This window comes from Camellia sinensis, chromosome 12 (assembly GCF_055761805.1).
Source record: "Camellia sinensis isolate YWXY chromosome 12, ASM5576180v1, whole genome shotgun sequence".
NCBI classification, from domain to species: domain Eukaryota; kingdom Viridiplantae; phylum Streptophyta; class Magnoliopsida; order Ericales; family Theaceae; genus Camellia; species Camellia sinensis.
In genome coordinates this window covers 72777497-72799162 of record NC_138972.1, presented here as the reverse complement: position 1 = coordinate 72799162, position 21666 = coordinate 72777497, and the positions used below count along the sequence as shown (strand labels likewise).

The 21666-nt window shown below is 33.5% G+C and overlaps 1 protein-coding gene across 4 annotated transcripts; it reads left to right on the top strand.

Annotated features, from left to right (window-relative positions):
- The first annotated feature begins 6 nt into the window (after nt 1–6).
- On the top strand, nt 7–11995 carry LOC114265466 (putative zinc metalloprotease EGY1, chloroplastic). Of its 4 annotated transcripts, none has more exons than XM_082898920.1 (6): nt 7–227; nt 357–750; nt 3238–3339; nt 3844–4049; nt 5632–5682; nt 5757–11995. In XM_082898920.1, the coding sequence occupies exons 2-6, from the start codon at nt 379–381 to the stop codon at nt 5860–5862; spliced, it is 837 nt and encodes a 278-aa protein (XP_082755046.1). In that variant the 5' UTR covers nt 7–227; nt 357–378; the 3' UTR covers nt 5863–11995. The 4 variants fall into 4 exon arrangements, with proteins under 4 accessions (XP_082755046.1, XP_028062088.2, XP_082755045.1 ...); XM_028206287.2 differs by having other exon boundaries at nt 345–750; XM_082898919.1 differs by having other exon boundaries at nt 312–750.
- The last annotated feature ends 9671 nt before the right edge of the window (nt 11996–21666 follow it).

The window sequence follows — 21666 nt, the reverse complement described above, 5'->3', positions numbered from 1 at the left end:
TTTTGTGCAACGAGGTATCGAAGAGGCATCGAGTTTTGAATAGGAATTTTGCTAGGTCTTGGTGTTTTGGTGCGAACAACAATGGTGATAATGACGGAGATAGTAGCAACAATGCATCAAACGATTCGAATTTGGCGACAACGACATCGAGAGACGAGGCGGAAGAGAGAGCGCAGAGCAGCGACGATTTTGACTCGGACGAGTCCAAGGCTTCTATTTCATCAAGGGTGAGATTTTTTCTCTCTAACTCTCATAGTTTGTGTTTTTTTGGTTAAGTAGTGTGTTTGATTTGAAAGTTATATCTAATTTAGGAAAGGATGATGGGAATGAAGTCTGTTTGGTAGCTGAAAATGCAGGAAATGAATTGGTTTTACTTTTATGAAAATTGAGAAAACGCTTATTAAGAAAAAGCTTTTTGGCTATTCCACCTTATGGGTGACCAAAGAAGAGCCATTTGGAGATTTAGGAGAGGGCATTCTTTTTCTTGGCAGTCTGAGGGGAAAGAGAGAGGAAGTTTTTCCATACTTCAGAGTCAGCTGGCTGAACTCATGGGCGATAAGTACAATTTATTTATGGTGGAGGAACCCAATTCTGAAGGACCAGACCCGCGGTGGACCCCGTGTCAGTTTTGGTATGCTGGGTAAAGAGGTTTCAGAACCCGGCCCAACAACACTATGGCAATATGTGATTGCTCTATTGTTATTTGTTCTCACTATTGGTTCCTCGGTGGAGCTAGGAATTGCATCTCAGGTATTACTAATTGCTTTTACACTTAGACATTATTGTATTAAAAGTAGTTACGCTCTCCTTTTCATTTATCAAATTCTTTTTATAGAGTAGATTATTCCATGTGTATGTGTTCATTCATTGCATTTTTCATGAAGCAGATAAATAGGCTTCCACCAGAGGTAGTTCAGTACTTCACAGATCCAAATGCCATTGAACCACCAGATATGCAGCTTTTATTCCCAATTGTGGAGTCTGCTCTGCCCCTGGCATATGGTGTTCTGGGGGTTCAGCTATTTCGCATAAGAAGAATTTCTATCTTTTTGTCGATTTAGTTAATTGAATGCTTTTTCTTAAGGGGAAAAAAAAAATGTTTCTTGTGTATTACTATTTCCTGTGCCGGGCTTTATGCAGAAAATAGTTCCTTCAACCTTCTTTATCCGTAATTTCTTATCATAAGATTACAAGGCCTTAAGCTTTTAAACTAAACTAGCCTACATTTAATCTTTATCAACTGTAGACCAGTAAGTAAATTTCTTTAATAAAAGAAGTTGCCCCACGTGATAGTTATATACATCCATTCCTCCATCTTTCCCATTCTCCTCTGTATGACATTGTTAATTGTTTTAAACCATTTCATCTGGTAAAAGTCCAGGTTTTTTGAACCATTAGATAATAGGTCTTTGTCTAATGCTATATGTGCCCTTTTTGGCCACCTGCTTCTCATCTTAGAATCATAAACTGGTCCTACGGCACACATTCTCAGTATTTCGTCCCTCTCCAGTTGAAATAATTGGTGGTCCCTTGTTGCATATCCTGATAGCCTTAACTTCTATGAAATTCTACTATGTTGTATTCGTATCATATGTTTTTTAATCATCTTAAGACAATTATTTTAGTAAAACCAATCTCATTAAGAGCTTTCACTTAAAAGCCAGCTATATGTATTAATGTGCAAGACAAAAACTATATTTCATCATGATTATTTTTGATGCCCTCTCATTTATTTTGATTGGAATACGTGAAAGCACAATAGAACAAACACCAAAAGCGGAGTTTAAAAAGAAAAAAACACAATGCAATCACATTCTTTTGGATCCAATGTCCCATTTTATAAGCAATAGCCAACATGCTTCATACACGGCACAACAATTGCTAGCAAAAAAAAAAAAAAAAAAGGAAAAAAGAAAAAGAGACGCAGCAAAGCTGCTTATTCTTTGGGTCCCTTTTTGTGAGCTAAATGTATCTTGATCTTTCTCTCCCCATCAATAAATCTCCAATGTCATCAACCAATTAGTCATGTAGCATTTATCGAACGCTATCATGTGGCACTTTGTCTTGGCTGACCTACTTAGAACTTTTCTGGTTCTATAATGGAGTTGAATACGGGGGACTAAACTTCCTATATTTTCTTTATGCAAGTTTTTTTATTGTGTACAGATATATGGGCTGAAGTACTCATGAGGCATTTATTCACTATGAAAATATCCTAATCTAATGTCACAGCTTTTGTTATTTACTTTTGGTTGTTTCACAGAAAGCATTACTCATCTCGAGTTGGCAATACTTGAAATTTTATGCCTGTGCCATTGTTTCCTCTAGCTGCCTAATGTATACATTGTGCATTCTGTGCATGAGATTGTTGGAAGCTGCACATGTATTGAATTGCTGATAATGGATGCTACAAAAGAGAATGCCATAACTTGCACTTGTTGTATTCATTGGTTGCATAACTTTGTTTTGTTCTGCATTGTAACTTAGTTGTTGTTTGGTTCGATGCGTGTTTCTTGTTTTTTGAAAAAAAAATAAGAAAAGGAAAAGGAACATGTTTTTGTTTTTTTCCCAAGAAAGTTTGAAGTTTAATGGGCTTCCTTTTATTGTTAATCCGCCAAAACAAGTTAAAAACACTTCTTCATCTTCTTCTTCCTTCTTTTTTTTTTTCCCTTCTCATTCTATGTGTGTGTGTGTGTTTATTTTGGAGCCTTGTTTGGAAAACAAATATTTTTTTTTAAAAAAAAAAAAGTACCAAACATGTTTTAAGGATATGTTCGGTTATGTTACTGTTTTTTGTTTTTGTTTTGACAATTGTTTTCATTTCCAAAAAATGGAAACAATTTTCAAATTTTACAAAATTTTAGGAAACACAAAATTTGTGTTTTCACTTGTTTTGAAAATAAGTTTTCATTCCCACTTCCCTCTCCCACCCCCTCTGGCGGCCACACCCTTCGGCAAATCTCCAAACATGTTTTCTTGTTTATGTTTTTGGGTATTTTAAAACATGTGTACCAAACATGTTTTTTTATTTGTTTTTAGCAAAAAAAATAAAATAAAATAAGATGAACATGTTTCCTATTTTCTGTAAACAAAAAATGGTAAATGGTAAGTGTTAAATGCTACTTAACCAGACTGCACCATATTTTTTCTCCTCCTCAGTGTTAATTCCACCCTAATTAGTCACTCATGTAGTATGTTATCTTTTGAATATGTAAATGAGAAATTAATTTGACACAGGAAGTTGGGCATTTTTTTGCTGCTTTCCCAAAGAAAGTAAAACTAAGCATTCCATTCTTCATTCCTAATATTACTCTTGGAAGCTTCGGTGCAATTACTCAGGTAATTATGTCTACTTATCACTTGATGGATGTTAATTTAAATGAAGTTCTTATTATGTTATATATTTCCGTACACTCTCCCTCTCTCTATATATTTTAATGTATGTTTTACACATACCAACATTAAACACCGCCCATGGGCCAGTGGTTAGCATTTTCCCTTTTTAAATAATTTGTTGTATCAACTTTTAGTGAGTCTGAATTGATCTCAAGTCTGCCATTTAACAGCATTTTCTTTCATCAATAAGATAATGGTCCCATGACCATCAATAAATGAGATCAACTCTATTTGGTAAAGGCATTTTTTTGTTATGACAGTTATCTGTTTTTTGCTCTTTTGATTTGATCCATAGATGCAATTTTTCTACCTATATCTTTGAGTTTTTTTTCTCTTTTCTTTCACTTTTGTTGATTGGAATTATGATCTGTCTGTTCTATTTTTTCATAAATTTATGATATGCCTATTTTTTAGTGCTTAAAAATCATCAAATCTTGGCTTCTGCAGTTCAAATCTATTCTCCTTGACCAAAAGACAAAAGTTGATATTTCCCTTGCGGTTGCTGGTGCGACATTGTCTTTTTCTATGTTTGCTGTTGGCTTGCTGCTTTCATCAAACCCAAATGCTGCAGGGGATTTGGTGCAGGTTCCTAGCATGCTATTTCAAGGTTCTTTGCTTCTTGGATTAATAAGCAGAGCCACTTTAGGTTATGCGTAAGTTTCTTCTTTGCTTTCATAGCTTTGATTGGCTGATAAGTGATACATATGCAAAATATCAATAAATCCTAGACCTAATTGTTATAATACCCCTTTGGATTATACCTTGTACCAAAAATCCTAGATGGGACCCTTGATGTGCTAGGGTCTTAATAAAGAAAAAAAGAAAAAAAAAATGGCAAATAAATAAAATATACCAGACCAAACTAAACCTTGTGTCCCAATCAAGTAGGATTAGCTACATTAATAATTTTTCGTCATTTGGTTCTATCAAGGGTTATATGCTCAGTGAAACCAAAAACATTACTAATCTTTTTTATTACGACATGCCATGTCAGTTTAGGTCTTTCCTTCCTCTTAACATTTCCATTTATAGAGATCATATCACTTTTCCTTACCATTGCATCTATAGATCTTCGTTCTACATAATCAAATCATCTTCACTTGTTTTCTATCAATTTAACTTTAATTGGTGTTACTCCAACCACTTAATGAATATATTCATTTCAAATTCAATCTTTCTTAGTTTTACCACAAATCCATCTAAGCATCTTCATCTTAGTTACGCGCATTTCATGAATGTGTTGTTTCTTAGTTGCCAAACATTCTGTTCCGTAAATCATTGTTGGCCTTATAGCTCTCTATAAACTTTGCCTTTCAATTTTGTTAATATTCATAGATGACATAATAAGCTAGATACACTCCTCCACTTGGGCTAATGCACATTAATTATATGGGTCACATCGTCGTCAATCTCACCATTCTTGTTAATAACCAAACCTAGGTAATAAAAATGTTCACCTTTTGTTATCTTATGATTTTTAATATTCACTTCATTATTTCCCCGTTAGCTGTTACCAAAGTTACATTCTGCATATTTAGTTTTATTATTACTACTTTAAAATCATTTTGACTCTAGTTTTTTTTTTTCAGATTTCTAATTTGGTGTTATTTTCTTCTTTAGTGTCATCCACTATAACAGTATCATTTGCAAAAAAACATTTATCATGGGATATTATCTTGAATGTGTTTAGTTAATTTATCCTTGACTAGGGTAACTAGGTAATGACTCAAAGTTTACTCTTAACATCGATTAAAAATTCACTAGTTTGGTGATCTAGTTGTAGTCACACCCTCATCATGTCTTTTATCACATCAATATATCCGATGCTATTTTTTTCCAACACCCTCTAGCTTTTTTAGAAACTATAAAAACTATATGTATATCCCTTTTTTTCCCAATACTTTTCTATTAACTGCGTTAATAAATGTATTGTTTCCTTGGTTGATTTGCCATGCATAAATTTAAACTGATTCTCTAACACCTTAAGCATTGATCACTTACTGTCTCCCATAATCTCATTGTATGATTCATCAACTTAATGGTTCTTTAATTGTTGCAATTTTGGAAGATAAATATATAGTATAACTATTGTAAAGCTAAAGCACTGAATATTATCTCAATTATCTTCTTTAACTTAGTTGAGTGTCGGTTTGATATATAATTTTTTTTTTTTAAAACTGAAATTATTGTTATCTTGACAATACTGATTGAGATTTTGCTAATGTGTCCCTGTAGAGCAATGCATACAGCCACAGTTTGGGTCCATCCTCTTGTAATTTCTGGCTGGTGAGGCCACATTCTTGAACATTGTTTCTTTATCACCATGTACAGATTGCTAACCATTCTAGTCCACATTGTAGGTGTGGGTTAACTATGTCAGCTTTTAGTATGCTTCCTGTGGGATGTCTTGATGGTGGAAGAGCTATACAGGTATCCTTTTGCTTTTATTGTTTGATGAAGTATTGAGGCTTATGGTAAATCAGGAAGCATGAAGGAGCTTGGACAAGATAAACTTTATTTTTATATTTTAGGCATGAAGTATTGCTTTTATTGTTTGATGAAGTATTGAGGTTTATGGTAAATCAGAAAGCATGGAGGAGCTTGGACAAGACACATATAATCATTAAAATTTATTTTTATATATTAAGATACGAAAAAATCATTACAAAGACTCAAAAAGATAAAATATAGTCTTCTTGTTTTATAGTTTAGTAATAATCAAGGCATAATCCATTGATATTTGATAATGAAATGATTATTTGATAGCAAGACACAAATTATTGAAAAAAATTAGAGAAAAAATTAAGGTAAAATTGTTCAATTAAATTATGATAAAGAAAGTGCAAACAAAATTAACTAAGGGAAAAAATTCGGGTAAAGTTATTCAATTAAAATATGATAAAGAGAGTGGGCAAAAAAATTAAGATAAAGTTATTTATTCTATTAAAATCTTGACATGTGACTATGTTTGGATTCATTATATAATATATATTTAAATATATTTCAATTTGTTTGGACTAATTATATAAAATTTTAATTGGGCCTAATAATGATTATATATAAATTTTTTCAATTGGGCCTAACAAGATTTTTTAAAAGGGAATTTACTGGTAAGTCTTATACACGTAGTTTAAAATCCATCTAATCCTAAAAGAAAATATTTGCACCAATTAGTCCTACATATTTTTAATTATTACCATAAAATCTTAATTTTCTTTTAAAAACATTTAAAGACGCTGCTACATCCACCATCGTCGGACTTTGGTCAGATAGTCACCAGAGACTCGCCGGAATGCTTAACATCACCGGGAAGTTACCAGAGTATCACCGGAGTGTTTTGAATGTCACCGAAATGTTTAGAACGTTCGCTGGACATCAAGAATATCACTGGAGACTCACCAAAATGTCCAGAATATTGCAAAAAAAAAAAAAAAAAAGAATAAATTGAGAAATTATAATGAAAAAACATAGCAAAATTTACTAAATATTAATAAACTGAAAGAAGAAAAAAAAAAATTTTAAGAACAACAAATAGCTACAATGAGAAAAAAAACATGTTATTTTCAATTTTTTTAGGGTTTAAGTAAATAATCTCAAATATTGATTAAATTGAAAAACAAGTTTTGAAACTGTAAAATGTTGCAGTTTCAAAGCATGATTTTATTAAGGCCTCGTTTGGGAGCAGACTAATTTAGTAACTTTTTGGCTATTTGGCTAAAATATGAGCTAAAAAAAATTAGTATGTTTGGGATGACTTTTTGGCTTTTTACGAAAAGATGTGCAAAAAGTAGAGAGAAAAGAGAATCTTTGACTTTTTGGTATGGGTTATTGGCTTTTTGGCTAATTTAGTAACTTTTTGGCTTTTTGACTAAAAGGGAGGGTTCTCAAACGAGGCCTAAGTATTTATCTTTTCAGCACCAAAAAAAATGAGACTGTAAAATTTTATAGTTTTTACCGCTTGTAACTAAAACTCGAAAACAGCTTATTTAGAATTAAGCAATTTTCTCTATTATATCAGGAAAATAGAAGTGTGCAAAAAAACTAAAAGATCGAAGGAAAACAGATATAAAGAGAGGGTTGTACTCATTTGCTAATTATTTTTGGTTTAGATCTAGTCAGATCTGATGTAGATCTACTCAGATTTACATCAGATTTGAGTAGATCTACTCTTCTTCGTCAAAAATTTATTACTTCAGTAAGCGTGAAGCAAGGAGTCAGTGCTCGGTGGTTGCTGGTGAACCCCAATCCATGGTGGTCACCAGCCACGGGTGACTGTAGATTAGAAAAAGGAAGAAAATAAGGAAGGTGTGGTTGTGGTCATTGCTAATATTAGAGGAAGAGAGATAAAGAGAAGAAGTAAGGTGTAGGGAAAGAGAATGAAGATAAATGGATATAGAACTTTTGGGTTTATCTAAAAGGTTTTAGGATTAAATAAAACACACATTTTTTAAAAAGGATTTATGGATAATTTGCCCTTTTTTTTTGGGACCTGTTACACTGGGTCTCAAATAATAAAAAATGATTGGACTTTAAACTTATAATATAATATAGAACTAACAAATTTGAGGGTCCTATGTTGAGCCAAAATTTTGGGGTCCTAGGCACAAGCTTTATTTGCATTAGCCCAGGGCCAACCCTGCTTAGTTATATACGTTGGGTTGCTAGTTATGACTCATTATCATGTTGATTATGATATTATTTTAGTTATATCTAATGTGGTGTGTGAATATGACTATTTTTTTTTTATGATAATCAACTCCATACATCTCATAATTTGTATATAGTGTACACCCTTTAACATGATTATATGTTTTAAATACATATTTATTTAAAAGTTTAAATCCATAATTAAACCAAACCTTCTCTCTAGACCCAACATTCCAACATTATGACAACATCACACCATCATCGTCATCGTCACCGGTATTTCACAAACAGTATATGAGAGAAAAACTAATATAATTAAAATTACAAATACCAAATTTACAAGAGAGAAAAATCACAAAATTTATGGATACAACTAATTAGCCCATGGTTAGAGTGAAGGTTATTCAAGTTTAATTTACATAATTACACACTGTACAGTTTCAATGAGTGTTAAAAGACTACGACTGTTTTGTACTTTGGATTTGTAGAAAGCTCCTCAAAAGAAAAAGAAAAAAACAAAGAAAGAAAAGAATGAAAAAAATAAAAATTTGTAATGGGGATTGACAAGGACTTGGTGAATTTTAGCATTATTGAAGACTATTAGTCAATTTTAACATTATTGAAGACTTGAAGTTAAGATTATCGAAGGCTTCTAGTCAATTTGTTAGAGTAAATTACTCTTTCTACCCTCAAGTATTATTGGTTCTTAAACTATAGAATTATTTATTTATTTATATTTTTTATTATTTAGTTCCTAAATGATTGGATTTTTCTCAATGTATTTCACTTACTATGGTCCAATTTAGAGAGAATATTATTTCGCCCGCCAAACTTTCACACATTCTTCAATTTGACCCCCATATTTTGATTAGTATCAATTTTACACCTAAACTTTCGAAATTTTGATCAATTTGGCCCCTGCCGTTACATTCCATCAACAATTGAACGGAATGTGCTGACTAAATTATAGACACTCCATTTTTGACTGCCCTTCACACTTGGGCACCACTGATTGATCATTCGATAGTGAAAGCTATGTTGTGCAAATGTTTGATTTCTTTAGCAAAGAGAGCTTCAAATCCCAACCTTACACCCCATTTTGGATCAAACGTTTTTTGACCAAAACAATTTTAGATCTTAAAACCCTCTCTTTCAAAATATTTTTGAAAATTCTTCTACGATATTCTGAGGCTTGCATTTTGTTAAATGTTGCTCTTTTCAATAAACCAAGTAAGGACAAAGTGGAAATGAATGAAAGAGAGAAACTCTTTGAAAAATCTTTCAAAACACCTTATATAGAGGTTTGGAGTTGAAGAAAATTGGAGGAGAGGGAAGAAACCAAGTTGGGGAAGAAGTTGGACATAAACCGTTAAGAGAGAACTGGGCAGCTTCACGAAATTAGGCCTATCCTTTTGTACACTTGGATTTCAACTATGAGGCCACCACCATTGGAAAGTGGACTTCTGGGGCTTCATTTTACACTCAAGAATCTCTTAAAGCCGAGTCCGGATGAGGGAGATTTGGTTGGTTGAAGTTGGGCATTAATCCGGTTAGGACTGAAATTGAGCAGTCTTCACTAAAATACGGATATCTTTTTGCACACTTAAAATTTTGATGTAAGGCTGTCACCATTGGAAAGAAGACTTCCGGGGCTTCAATTTAGACTCAAGAATGACCTGCAAAGGAGTCTGGATGAAGGAGATATACTTGTTTGAAGTAGGGGCCAAATACCAGTTTTTGCTTTCCGGCCACTAGTAAGGCTTAACGGCCATGTGTCGGCCATGAATGGGCTTTGACGGTCATGTGTCGGCCAGGGGTGACTCTTGTCGGCCACCGGTGGTGGCTGTCGGGCACTAGTGATGGAAGACCGGCCATTGGTGCAAAGAAGGCAGTTTTTGTGTAGATATTTTCCCTCCAGCTGTTCCACACTGCTCCAGCTGTCCTATATTGATATTTTCGACCTAGGCTCTCATTTTTCTATATATAGAGGGCATTCTCTATGGTTTTCAAGGTTGGAAAAATTTTGGGAGCCTCTCTCTCTACAATCCTCTCTCTCTAGATTTCTCTTTCTCTTGAACTTTTGTGCATACAAGTAGAGATATACTTCTAGTTTGCCTATCAACCCTTAACCAGAGTTGCTTATCTTTGGGCTGAGGTTACTTGGGAGCCTCTTTGAGCTCTAGAAGGTGGTCTTGGCTTGATTTAGTACCTCATTTGTGCCTAGAATTGTCCTTTGCTTCAAGAGGCATAACACTTGTCCTTTAAGCTTGTTTTGTACACTTGTTTTGCCATCTTTTCAAACTGTTTTTGGGCTGATTTTGGACTGTCAAAAACTTTGTTTTTATGGTTTAAAAGTGTTGGTTTGAGGTCATTTTGAGTTAGGGGATGGCCCATCCTTCTTGCTTCTTTGTTTGTTAAGCTTTTGTGCTATTATTCATCACTTTCAAACCAACTTTTTTGGGCCTTTTAACCACTGAATTTCAGAGGTTTTTCAAAGGCAAAAACTTGTTTTGACGTCCAAAATTGGAGGGGTTAGCCTCCCCACCCCTCCTCATGTCTTGTTTGCATGCCTAGTTAGCTTCACATGTTAGCATGTTTTTTTAGTTTAACTTAACTCAAATCCAGCATGTTTTTGCTTTTGAAATAACCTGTTTTAGCTCTGTTTTGGGCTGGTTAGCTTGTTTGAGTCTTGTTTTGCATAGTTGTAGTGTTAATTCCTTAACTAGTTTAGTGTTTTAGGGCATTAACCATCATTGGTGTGAGTTGGTTACATGTTTTTAGTGTTTTTATCACTTAATTTCAGCACATACAATCTCTGCAACCTCCCTCATTTCTTCACTTTTTCATTTGTTTTGAGGGTTGCTTCAACCTTAGGGTTGTTTAAGCTTGAGGTTGAGGCTTATGCTTAATTGTTTAATCCTCCTTTGAGAGTTCATTACCAATGGCATGAAACTTCCCTCATGCCTTAAACTACCCCTTGGTTGACACTTCTTTCACTTTAGAAGGCACTCACCAATGGACTAATTGATTAAGGAATGGTTTGGTAATTAAAATGAGTAAACAAAATTGGCAAGTAATAGAGGCAAGATAAACATCTTTCATGTTGCATTGCATGTGTTTGAATTAGACGTTAATTCGAACACAAGAAAAATGAGACATTTCATACTCAAAAGTGATGAAATGTGCCATTTTCCTTGGTCTCCATTGTCCTTGATCATGCATGATAGGGTGATAGTCCTTTGGTCTCATTTTGCATTCATTGAACTTGCACAATTGGTTTCACAAACCATCATGTAATGAAATTGCTTGATTGATGGTTTGTAAATCCAAATTTTGTCCCTCCTTTGATCTCCCCATGAAAAGGAGAGGCAAAGTGTGCAAATAATCTGTGAGAATACACTGTTTTGCTCTGTCTGCTCTCTGTTGCGGCAAAAAGAGGAGTTCATATCATCAGTGGCCGACCGACCACCACCAGTAGCCGACCGGCCACTAGTGGTAGTCGATCAACCCCTTGTCGGCCACCAATGAAATTTACATAGTGTGTTCCTGAGATGGAGCAGAGGTGTTCTGGAAGTGGACAGATTCTTTGGTGTTTAGATGTGCAAACAAAGATATTCAGCAGCAAGGCAGTGCCTTTTCGGGTGGAAATCGAGCGCGTGCATGAGCCTCTTTTGCATTTTGAACTTATTTAACGTTTAAATATCTAGCTTAAATACATGTTGTAATTAATTAGTTGTAGTTAATTAAGTGTTGTAAATAATTAGTTAGTTTAACTAGTTATTCGATTTCGTTTCATAATAATTAATTAGCTAGAATAGTTAATTAGTTTCGGTTTGTAATAGTTAGCTTAATTAGCGTAGCTAGTTGGTTAGCTTATTCATTTGGACCCTCCTTCGCGAGGGCGTTATGTTGTAATAAGTGTGCGTGCGTGTGTGTATGTCTTCCAATTCCACGTCTTTCTCTATTTTATTTAATCGCTTTCGATGGTTAGATTAGGGACATATTTTATTTAGCATATCGCATGTTTACATCCATTCATTTGTATTGCATGCATCGAGGCTCGTCGCATCATTCAAACTGCATCGTTGTTTCAATACTTCTTTGAATACCTGTTTAATCACATGTTCAAATCAATTCATATGCCATATTAGTGGCCGAGCTTATTAATTGCATATTGCATGTGTTGCATTAGATACTTAACATAGTTAGGACCATGCATCTTTCTAACTACTTTTTTTGTTTTGGCTTGGAGTACTCGGTGAGTTTTATGCTTTAGCATACTTGCATGAGTGTGGTTGCCATGATGCCATGTTTTGTATGCTTGCCATGAGGCTATGTGCTTAAATGTTAAACTGCTTGAATGTCTGTGGATGAAGGCTTGTTGTTTGAATTGAAACGATTCAACAAATGTAAGTTTTAAGCCCACTTTGTTGTAGCAAATCTTGTTTTAAGTCCACTATGTTCGGTGGCAAATCTGCATTTTTAAGCCAACCTAAGGTGGTAAATTCAAACCATAAACACGAGTTAAATTGTCCCAAGTCTTGCGACCAGTCTATATTTGTTTGTGCGCGTCACATAGTAAGGCTAGTTTAATAACCAGAATAAAAACACATAATGTTTATAAAAACGCATATTATGATTAGTAGAGGCCGATCTTTTGATCGAGAGAGTGGGAGTGTTCATTTTATGACCTTCCCCTCTCGTACCCAAGTTCCCGAGTCGATGCAACTTTGGTGATGACGGACACGTGGCCTTCGGCACAAGTCAGGGTTTCCTAAATTTTTCAAAAATAAAATATTTAGGTGGCGACTTTGTGTCTGGCAAAGCAGTTCAAATTTGGCATTATTTGATTTAAAATTGATTTTTCAAAAAGGTTTGTTGGATTTGAACTCTTTGGTGATTATCAGTTTCACATTGCACTTGTGAGACTAGATTCAGAACCACGGGAGTCCCAACTGTGAGGCATTCTTTTCAACCTTTTCCGAAAGGCGGGATGCGGAAAAAAGTGAGTCCACAACCAAACCAAACTAAACCAAACCAAACCAAGCCTTAAATCCCATCAAATGGGGTCGGCTACATGAATTATTTTTCTCCACGCGGCCCTATTAAAGGCCATTTCGTTAGTCAAATTAAGTAGATCCATATCTCTATTTACAACACTAGCCAACGTTAATCTAGGCCTACTTCGTCCCCTAACACTTCCATCTACCATTGCAGTATCGCATCTCTTCACTATTGCCTCTGTTGGTCTCCGTTGAATATAACCAAACCATCTCAATCGATTATCTCTCAACTTATCTTCTATCGGTGCTATTCTTACCCATTCTTGAACATACTTATTCCTAATTTTGTCTTGTCTTGTCTTGTCTTGTTTAGTCTTGTCACACATCCACCTTAGCATCCTCATCTCAGTTACACTCATTTTATTTACATGTTATTTCTTGGTTACCCAACACTCCGTCCTATACAACATTGCTGGTCTAATATCCGTTCTATAAAACTTGCTTTTTAGTCTAGTGGGTATTCGTTTATCGCACAGTACCTCATGCGCATTTCTCCACTTACACCATCCTGCCTTAATCCTATGGGCCACATCTACATCAATCTCCCCTGTTGTTGTGATAATCGACCCTAAATAACGAAAATGTTTACTCTTAGGTAGTTCTTGGTTCTCAATCTTTACTTCTCCTATGCTTTCATTGTTACTGTTACTAAATTTACACTCCATGTACTCTGTCTTAGTTCTGTTTATCCGGAATCCTTTAGATTCAAGAGCTTTTCTCCAAATCTTCAACTTTGTGTTAACTCCTTCTCTAATCTCATCCACTAGCACGATGTCGTCTGCAAAAAAACATACACCATGGCACGTCATCCTGAATATTTTTCGTCAACTCGTCCATAACTAAAGTAAAAAGATAAGGACTTAAGGTAGATTGTTGGTGTAATCCTACAGTGATAGGAATTCCATTTGTCTCTCCAGTAGGCGATCTAATAGTGGTCACCACCCCTTCATACATATTCCTAATCACATCAATGTAACCTTTTGTCACCTTTTTCTTCTCTGGCACCCACCATATTATATCCCGGGGCACTCTATCATATGCTTTCTCAAGGTCGATGAACATCATATGAATGTCTCTTTTCTTTTTTTTATACTTTTCTATTACTCTCCTCAAAAGATAGATTGCTTCCATTGTTGACCTACTAAGCATAAACCCAAATTGATTCTCTGACACTTCTGTTATATCTCGTAATTGGCGTTTCATCACCCTCTCCCACATTTTCATTATATGACACATTAACTTGATTCCTCTATAGTTGTTGCAATTCTGGACATCTCCTCTATTTTTATAGATTGGTACTAAAATACTCTTCCTCCACTCATCTGGCATGTTCTCAGTCAATAAAATTTTACTAAACAACCTAGTCAACTAAGTAACCCCTTTTTTACCCAAACACTTCCAAGCTTCAATAGGGGTATCATCGGGTCCTAAAACCTTATTTGATTTCATCTTCTTAAGTGCAATCTCCACTTCAAAGTTCTTAATCCTCAATACAAACTATAGTCTTGGTTTATCGTATTACTGACTATTTTTTCCTTTATTGTCGTACCTCCATATTCCTCATTTAATAGTTTTTTAAAACAATTCTTCTATCTTTCCTTAATCTCTTCATCCTTCACCAATACCTTAGAATCCTCACTCTTGATGCACTTAACTTGATTAAAATATCTTGTTTTCCTCTCCTGTATCTTAGCAAGTTTGTATACCCTATTCTCTCACTCTTTACTATCTAGTCTAGTGTATAGGTCATCATAAGCTTTTAACTTAGCCTCTCTCACTACTTTCTTGACCTCTTTATTAGCCAATCTATAGCTCTTGAGGTTTTCTTTAGTTCTATCCTTTTGCCACTTTCTAAAGTACTTTTTTTTTGCCTTAACTACCGTTTGAACCTCTTCTCTCCTCCACCAAGTTTCCTTAGAGCTGGGTCTTGTTCTTTTCGACTCTCCAAGTACTTCCCTTGAGATTCTCCTTATACAATTGGCCATTGAGTTTCACATGGTGTTAGTATCATCTTTCAAGTCCCAAATACCTTCCTTATCCATTCTATTATTAAATATTTCTAATTTATTCGCTTTTAGGTCCCACTATCTCGTCGTACGACGCCCACCATCTTTCCTAGCTTGGTATTGCCTTCTAAAACGTAAATCTAGTACCAAAATCCTATGTTGAGAGGCTAGGCTCTCTCCAGAAATCACCTTACAATCATTGCATTTTAGACGGTTTACTTTTCTCACTAAGAAGTAATCTATTTGGCTCTTAACTGACCTATACTTAAAGGTTATCAAATGCTCTTCCCTCTTCTTATATATAGTATTGGCCACCACCAAGTCAAATGCCAATGCAAAATCTAAGATACTCTCTCCAGCTTCATTTCTGTCACTAAAACCGTATCCACCATGCACCCTTTCATACCCTAGTTTGTCTATGCTTACATAGCCATTAAAATCTTCACCTATAACCTGGTTCTCTCCTACAGGTATCTCCTGTAAGATCTCATCCATTTGCTCTCAAAAATTCCTCTTAGTCTGATCATCTAATCCTACTTAAGGGGCGTATGCACTAATAACGTTTACTATATTCCCTCTAATAATTAGTTTAACTAACATAATTCTATCATCTTTCCAAATGACTGCCACTATATTCTCCACAAGACTCTTGGCAATTATGATTCCTACCCCATTCCTACGTCTATTCTTACCCACTATAATACAGTTTAAAACTGGTATCCTCAATTTCTCAAGCTTTCTTACTCGTCCACTTAGTTTCTTGTACGCAAGCTATACTAACTCTCATCCTAATCATAACATCTACAAATTCCATCGTCTTACCAGTTAAGGTTTCTATATTCCAAGTGGCTACCCTAAACCTATAGTCTTGGACTAGCTTCTTTACTCGCGCTTGTCCAAAAAAAACGCGGGAACCTTTGCCTATTTTTCACCGCACCCAGGCGTCGATGTGGTGCCCCTTGCTCACTTTTCGAAACACCCGGAGGCAGGCGCAACACGTCACTTGAGGGGAACGACCTAGCATTTAAACGATTCAACGTAGAATTCATTGTCATAAGGGATTCGAGCGACTTTTTTACGTGTTGGCTGGACAGAATGTGCTGACTTGGAGGGCAAATTGATTTTTAAGGTATAGTTTGGGTGGCAAATTGATTTTTTATTTGGGGGGCAAATTAATTTTTAAGGCATAGTTTCGGGGATAAAATAAAATTTCAAATGAATTTTGGTGCCACGTCAGTATATTCTGTCAAATTGTAGATGGAATGTGATGGCAGGGGTCAAATTGATCAAAATTTCGAAAGTTTAGGTGTCAAATTGATATTAATCAAAATCTGAGGGTTAAAGTAAAAAACACATGGAAGTTTGGGAGTTAAAATGATATTTCCTCTCTAATTTAATCAGGCCTAGTAGATGTGTAGTACTATTTTGTAAGCAAAATTATGAATTCAAATTATATAGAGAGAAGATTAGTATCATTTTATGTGGTCTCATCTTCCTACTAACACATTCTGATATATAGTGTGTGACCAAAAAAAAAAATCGTTGTCCAATTTGTTAACAAAAAAAAATCCACATGCAGTTAAAGTTTTTATCACTTTGATCTTTGGCCCACGTTTGTTTGACAGATTAGGGTGGATGAGATTGTTAGTGAGATAGTGATTAGTGAAGAGATTGTTAATGTGGAATTATTAGTGAGGGGATTAAGTAAAAGTATGTTTATTTTGACGATAGTATGGGAGATAGTTAACGATGAGATTGTTAAATTATTTTTATATAAAATAAATAAATAAATTATTTTTATATTAAAAAAGTTAAAACAAATATTAAAACAAACAAGTGCACTTGGTAAAAAAAAAAAAAAAAAAAAAAATTAATACATTGACAAGAGTTTCAATTTTTCTTTTGGTTGCTTTTCATTGGGCTAATAGTTATGTAGTGATCTAAGGTTATGGATTTAAATCTTATGGGAAAAAAAATAATAATAATAAATTAATACATTGACAAGAGTTTCAATTTTTCTTTTGGTTGCTTTTCATTGGGCTAATAGTTATGTAGTGATCTAAGGTTATGGATTTAAATCTTATGGAAAAAAAAAAAAAAAAACATTTTATTTTTCTCTCATTATGAGGATTGTATTATGTGATTGTTGAGTTAGGTAGTGGTTACTATGTAGTGATATCGTTGGATTGAGCTAGTGTTAGTAAACTTTTTTGTTAGGTTTCAATCTAACACAACCTTAATGCAAATTTTACCAACCAAACAATGATCAAGATATGTGTTCATGATTCAATTGTCCCATTAAAATTTTAAAAAATATTTTTTCATTTACTCATCTAAAATTTTGTTTTTGCTACTAAAGAATTTTCACCATGATTAATATAGTTACAAGAGCTTTCAATTTTCTTTTGGTAACTTTTCATTTGGCCTAGTGGTTATGTATTTTGTAACGCGACACTTCTTTATTTATGAAAAACCTAAGTTACAGAATAATGTTTATTACTTAAAAAAACAATAATAATTCCAAGTAATTTAAGTAATTATTTGCTAAATAGTAGTTTACTTGAAAAATTATGCTTTTATAAACATTACATTATGTGCCATTTTTAAAAAATAAATCTTGTAATCAAGATCACAGAAGACTTATCAAATAGTTTTAGTGGAGGGTTAATTATTGATGTAGAACGAGTAATTAAAGAATTTTGGAACAATTGGACGAGTAAAAAGTAAATAGAAAGTTAAATTCAGAGTAAAAACGTAATTTTTGTGATGAGTTTGGAATCTTTCCAAATTTTGTATCTTGCTTGTGGATTTTAAGTGTCTTTTATTACTAAAACGATATCTATCCTTATGTAATATTTTTCGGTGTGTACACAATACATTTGCACTTAGTTCATTCACTTTAAATTGTAACAAGCAAATTCTTAAACTTTATGTTAAATTTCAACGTTACTCTTTCCATTCACTGACATTAATAAAATTGACAAAAAATTGACATATGAGCCACACATGATATTTTTCTTGTCAAACGTCTACACTTTTATCAAAAACTTGTTTTGAACACTTCACTTTTAATTGTGCCCTAATGTTATATGTAAGTTAATTATAATGTCTCATTAATATCAATGGATGGAAAAATATATAGAAATTTAATGAGGTTGAATGTCATAAAGAAATGCATGAAAACGTAATTTGTAATTTCAATTCATCCCCCTACAATATAAAAATTGAATTTAAATTACAAATTTAAAAAAAAATTATATAAAATTTTAGATGCATAATTTTATTGTCATTGAAAATTTCAAGTCAAAATTAAAGAAGATTTGCTTAAAACTCCTAGCCAATGTTTGAGAAGACTTTCTATGCAAACTTTTGTGGAAGTTAGTGACAAATCTAAGCATGTGGGGCAGATTTTTTTAAATACTGAAAGACACATGTCACCAAAATTCTAATTATTGATGCTTTCAATTAAATTTCAAAATTTCTGTGACTCTAAAAGTCACGCATTTCTTTTTCCACATAATTGAATTTCGTTTACAAAAATCCCTCTAAAGACTTTTCAACAATTCATTTTTTTCCACATAAAAGACTTTTTAGGGTCACAAAATATTCTTATTTGGCCCAATCAAAAAAATATAATAATAATAATAGTGTTTTTTGGTACAACTTATTACAAATTAAAAGCTGATATTCTAAAAATAGAAGTTAAAAGAATCCTATCACCCAGTTTTTAGAAATCTATTTTTTTTCAACTTATTTAAATTATTCTTGCCTAATAAAAAAAGTAAAAATTGAACTAAACATAAGAAAAAGCTATACCAACAATATGTGCCTACAAAAATTATAAGCAATTCAAATAAGCTGCACCAAATAGGCAAAAAAGAAATTTATCCAAAGCAGCTTTAGCAAAAAAAAAAAAAAAACTCCTAAAAATAAAAAAAAACAAAAAAAAAAAACGACGACGACGACCACAATAACAACAGCAATAATAACAAAAATAAAATATTTACCTAACCTCATCAATTTATAACTATTCAAAACTTATAGTCCAGTTTAATAAAAGTGTAATAAGACGATTGCTAAAGGCTTACGTAAGTATTATAGTAAACTTCTAAATTAATTTTACTGAAAAATCAAACTTATAACAAAAACATAAAGGGAAATTATATTGATAGTCCTTGTAATTTGATCCTTATGTCATTTTAGTCTCCATAATTTCAATTGATTAGATTTTGATTATGAATTTATGATTTTGTCTCAATTTAGTCCAATTGATACAATTGTTAGCATTTTTTAATAAAAAATAAAAACATAAGTGGTATGTGTCATGATTTAAAGGGACAAATTTTAAGTTTACTCAACTTAATGAGTTAACTTCAATTAATTCGGTGATAATATTTTGTCAAAAGCATCAACGATATTATTAATTTGACCAAATTGACAAAAAATCTAAAATTGAGCCAATTAAAAGTATAGGGATCAAAATGACACAATTGAAAAAATATGAAAACTACAGGTGTAATTTATCAAGAACATAATTTTATGGTTATCCAATCAGAATTATTAAAGATTTACTTGTCACGCCCCAAAAATAATACAATAAACCAACCAAGACAATATGTGAATGATAAGATTCAGAGTATAAAGTCTTTCTATTACATGAGATCCAATTATACAAGAGAGTGACATATGCAATTATACATTCATAAGTCTGTCCCTGAATCTACAACATATATCATAGCATGAGATAGAGCTGGAAGCAAAATAAAGAATAAATGTCCTAAAGGCTTACATCTTTCCAAGATAGTTCTTGGTTACAATAAAAGTGGACTTTCCGTCCAATAAATTTAAAACCCTTTGGCCGTACAAAAGTTAAGTACATAAATAATAAAATTGAGCTTTCAGCTTCACAGTCCTCCTGAGGTAAGTCCTTGGTGGAGGCATATTACCAACATCTGAAAATGATTTCCCTAAATAGGGTGAGCCCAAGCCTGATAGAAACAATCTAACACAATATATGAATTTTAACAAAGATATAAATATGATGCACATACACAATATCGGTGACAAAATCATTTACAACTCGGTTGCAAACCATGACATGCCAAGTTTTTATATCACAAGTCATGCTATCTTTATCTCATTTTTGTCTTAATTCATTTTATCTCACTTCATGAGCTATTTCCATTCATTACAAACAACCAAACTGAGGGTACAACTCAAAGGTTCTTAAACGATATAGTCATCACACAAACATTTCCATTTACCATTTTATAGAAATTTCGTCTGCAGGAATTGGCACCCATGTATACACAAGATTTTCGGGACTTTCACTATGTACACACAGGCCAACTTAATTTAATGGAGTCCATCGTCTTTCTCCTCCCAAACAATAGAGTACATTCTTTTTCTCCTTTAACACATCATACATATACAATGTATTAAAACGCGTAGTCATATTCAATGACAACTTATAAGAGATTAGTTTCAATTCACCTAATCCTCATGCAATTTCTATAACAATCATAGCTATCCTCCACCAATAGCCCAAAATAGATACTTCTAAATAGATATACAATCCATTCAACAGATAAAATTATACAAAATTTCATAAGTGCGTAATAATGCAAATCCAGCTCCACCATTAACATAAACCCTCATCTAATTTCATATTCCCAATATTAAATTCATTAGTTTATACACAATAACAATTTGAACAATTTTAGGGCAAAACTTCATTTTATTCCAAAATTCACTCCAGGTATCAAAATCAACAAATTTACCACAACACAACTTCACATTTATTCCCATAACCATTTTTTTTACACATATATTTGAAAACTCCTCTTTTGATTTTAAACTAAAACCCTAGGTTTGTTCAAAATCACCTCAAGTTCCAAAGTTCCTTACACATCAACAAATAACTAAATTAAAAACCATATAAAAGTGTAGAAAATAACTACCTCAAAGTTGAGAGATGAACAAAGCAAGGTGGAACCTTCAACAACGCTGAAACCAAGTTTTAATCGGATCAAAACGGAGCTCTTGGAATGCTCTAACTTTTTCTCAAAGACATTAGGATAGAAAACCCAATGGATCTAGGTTAAAATATAGAGAGAGAGTAAGTTTTAGAGAGAGAGAGAGAGAGAGAGAGAATCGATCTAGGGTTTTGAGAGAGAGAGGTGAAAAAGAAGGCTGTTGCGAACTAATATATGCACAGCCTGCTCGAGCGCAAGAGTTGACGCTCGAGCGTTAGACACAATAAGTTGTTCTGCTTGAGCGCACTAAGTGACGCTCGAGTACAGAATGCACACTTCCAATAGTTTTGCAAACAACAGACCAACGCTCGAGCGCAAGAAAGATCACTCGAGCGCAAAAAGATCCGCTCGAGCGTAGAATACACTCTCCCAGTAGTTTTGCAAAGCTGCAAAAATATTGAGAGTTCACAAAGCCCACTCGAGCGCAAGAAATGCCGCTCGAGCAGAGGAGCAAAATTTTGGGCAATAAGAGTTTGGAAAGTAAGCAACCAACCCGTTCCAAATGCAACGACAACAATC

Excerpts from the sequence above, each read along its gene's own strand:
- LOC114265466 (XM_082898920.1), top strand. The coding sequence starts at position 379 with ATGAAAATTGAGAAAACGCTTATTAAGAAAAAGCTTTTTGGCTATTCC. Across the intron at positions 751-3,237 it reads AGCTAGGAATTGCATCTCAG|GAAGTTGGGCATTTTTTTGC; the intron begins GTATTACTAATT and ends AATTTGACACAG. Across the intron at positions 4,050-5,631 it reads AGAGCCACTTTAGGTTATGC|AGCAATGCATACAGCCACAG; the intron begins GTAAGTTTCTTC and ends GTGTCCCTGTAG.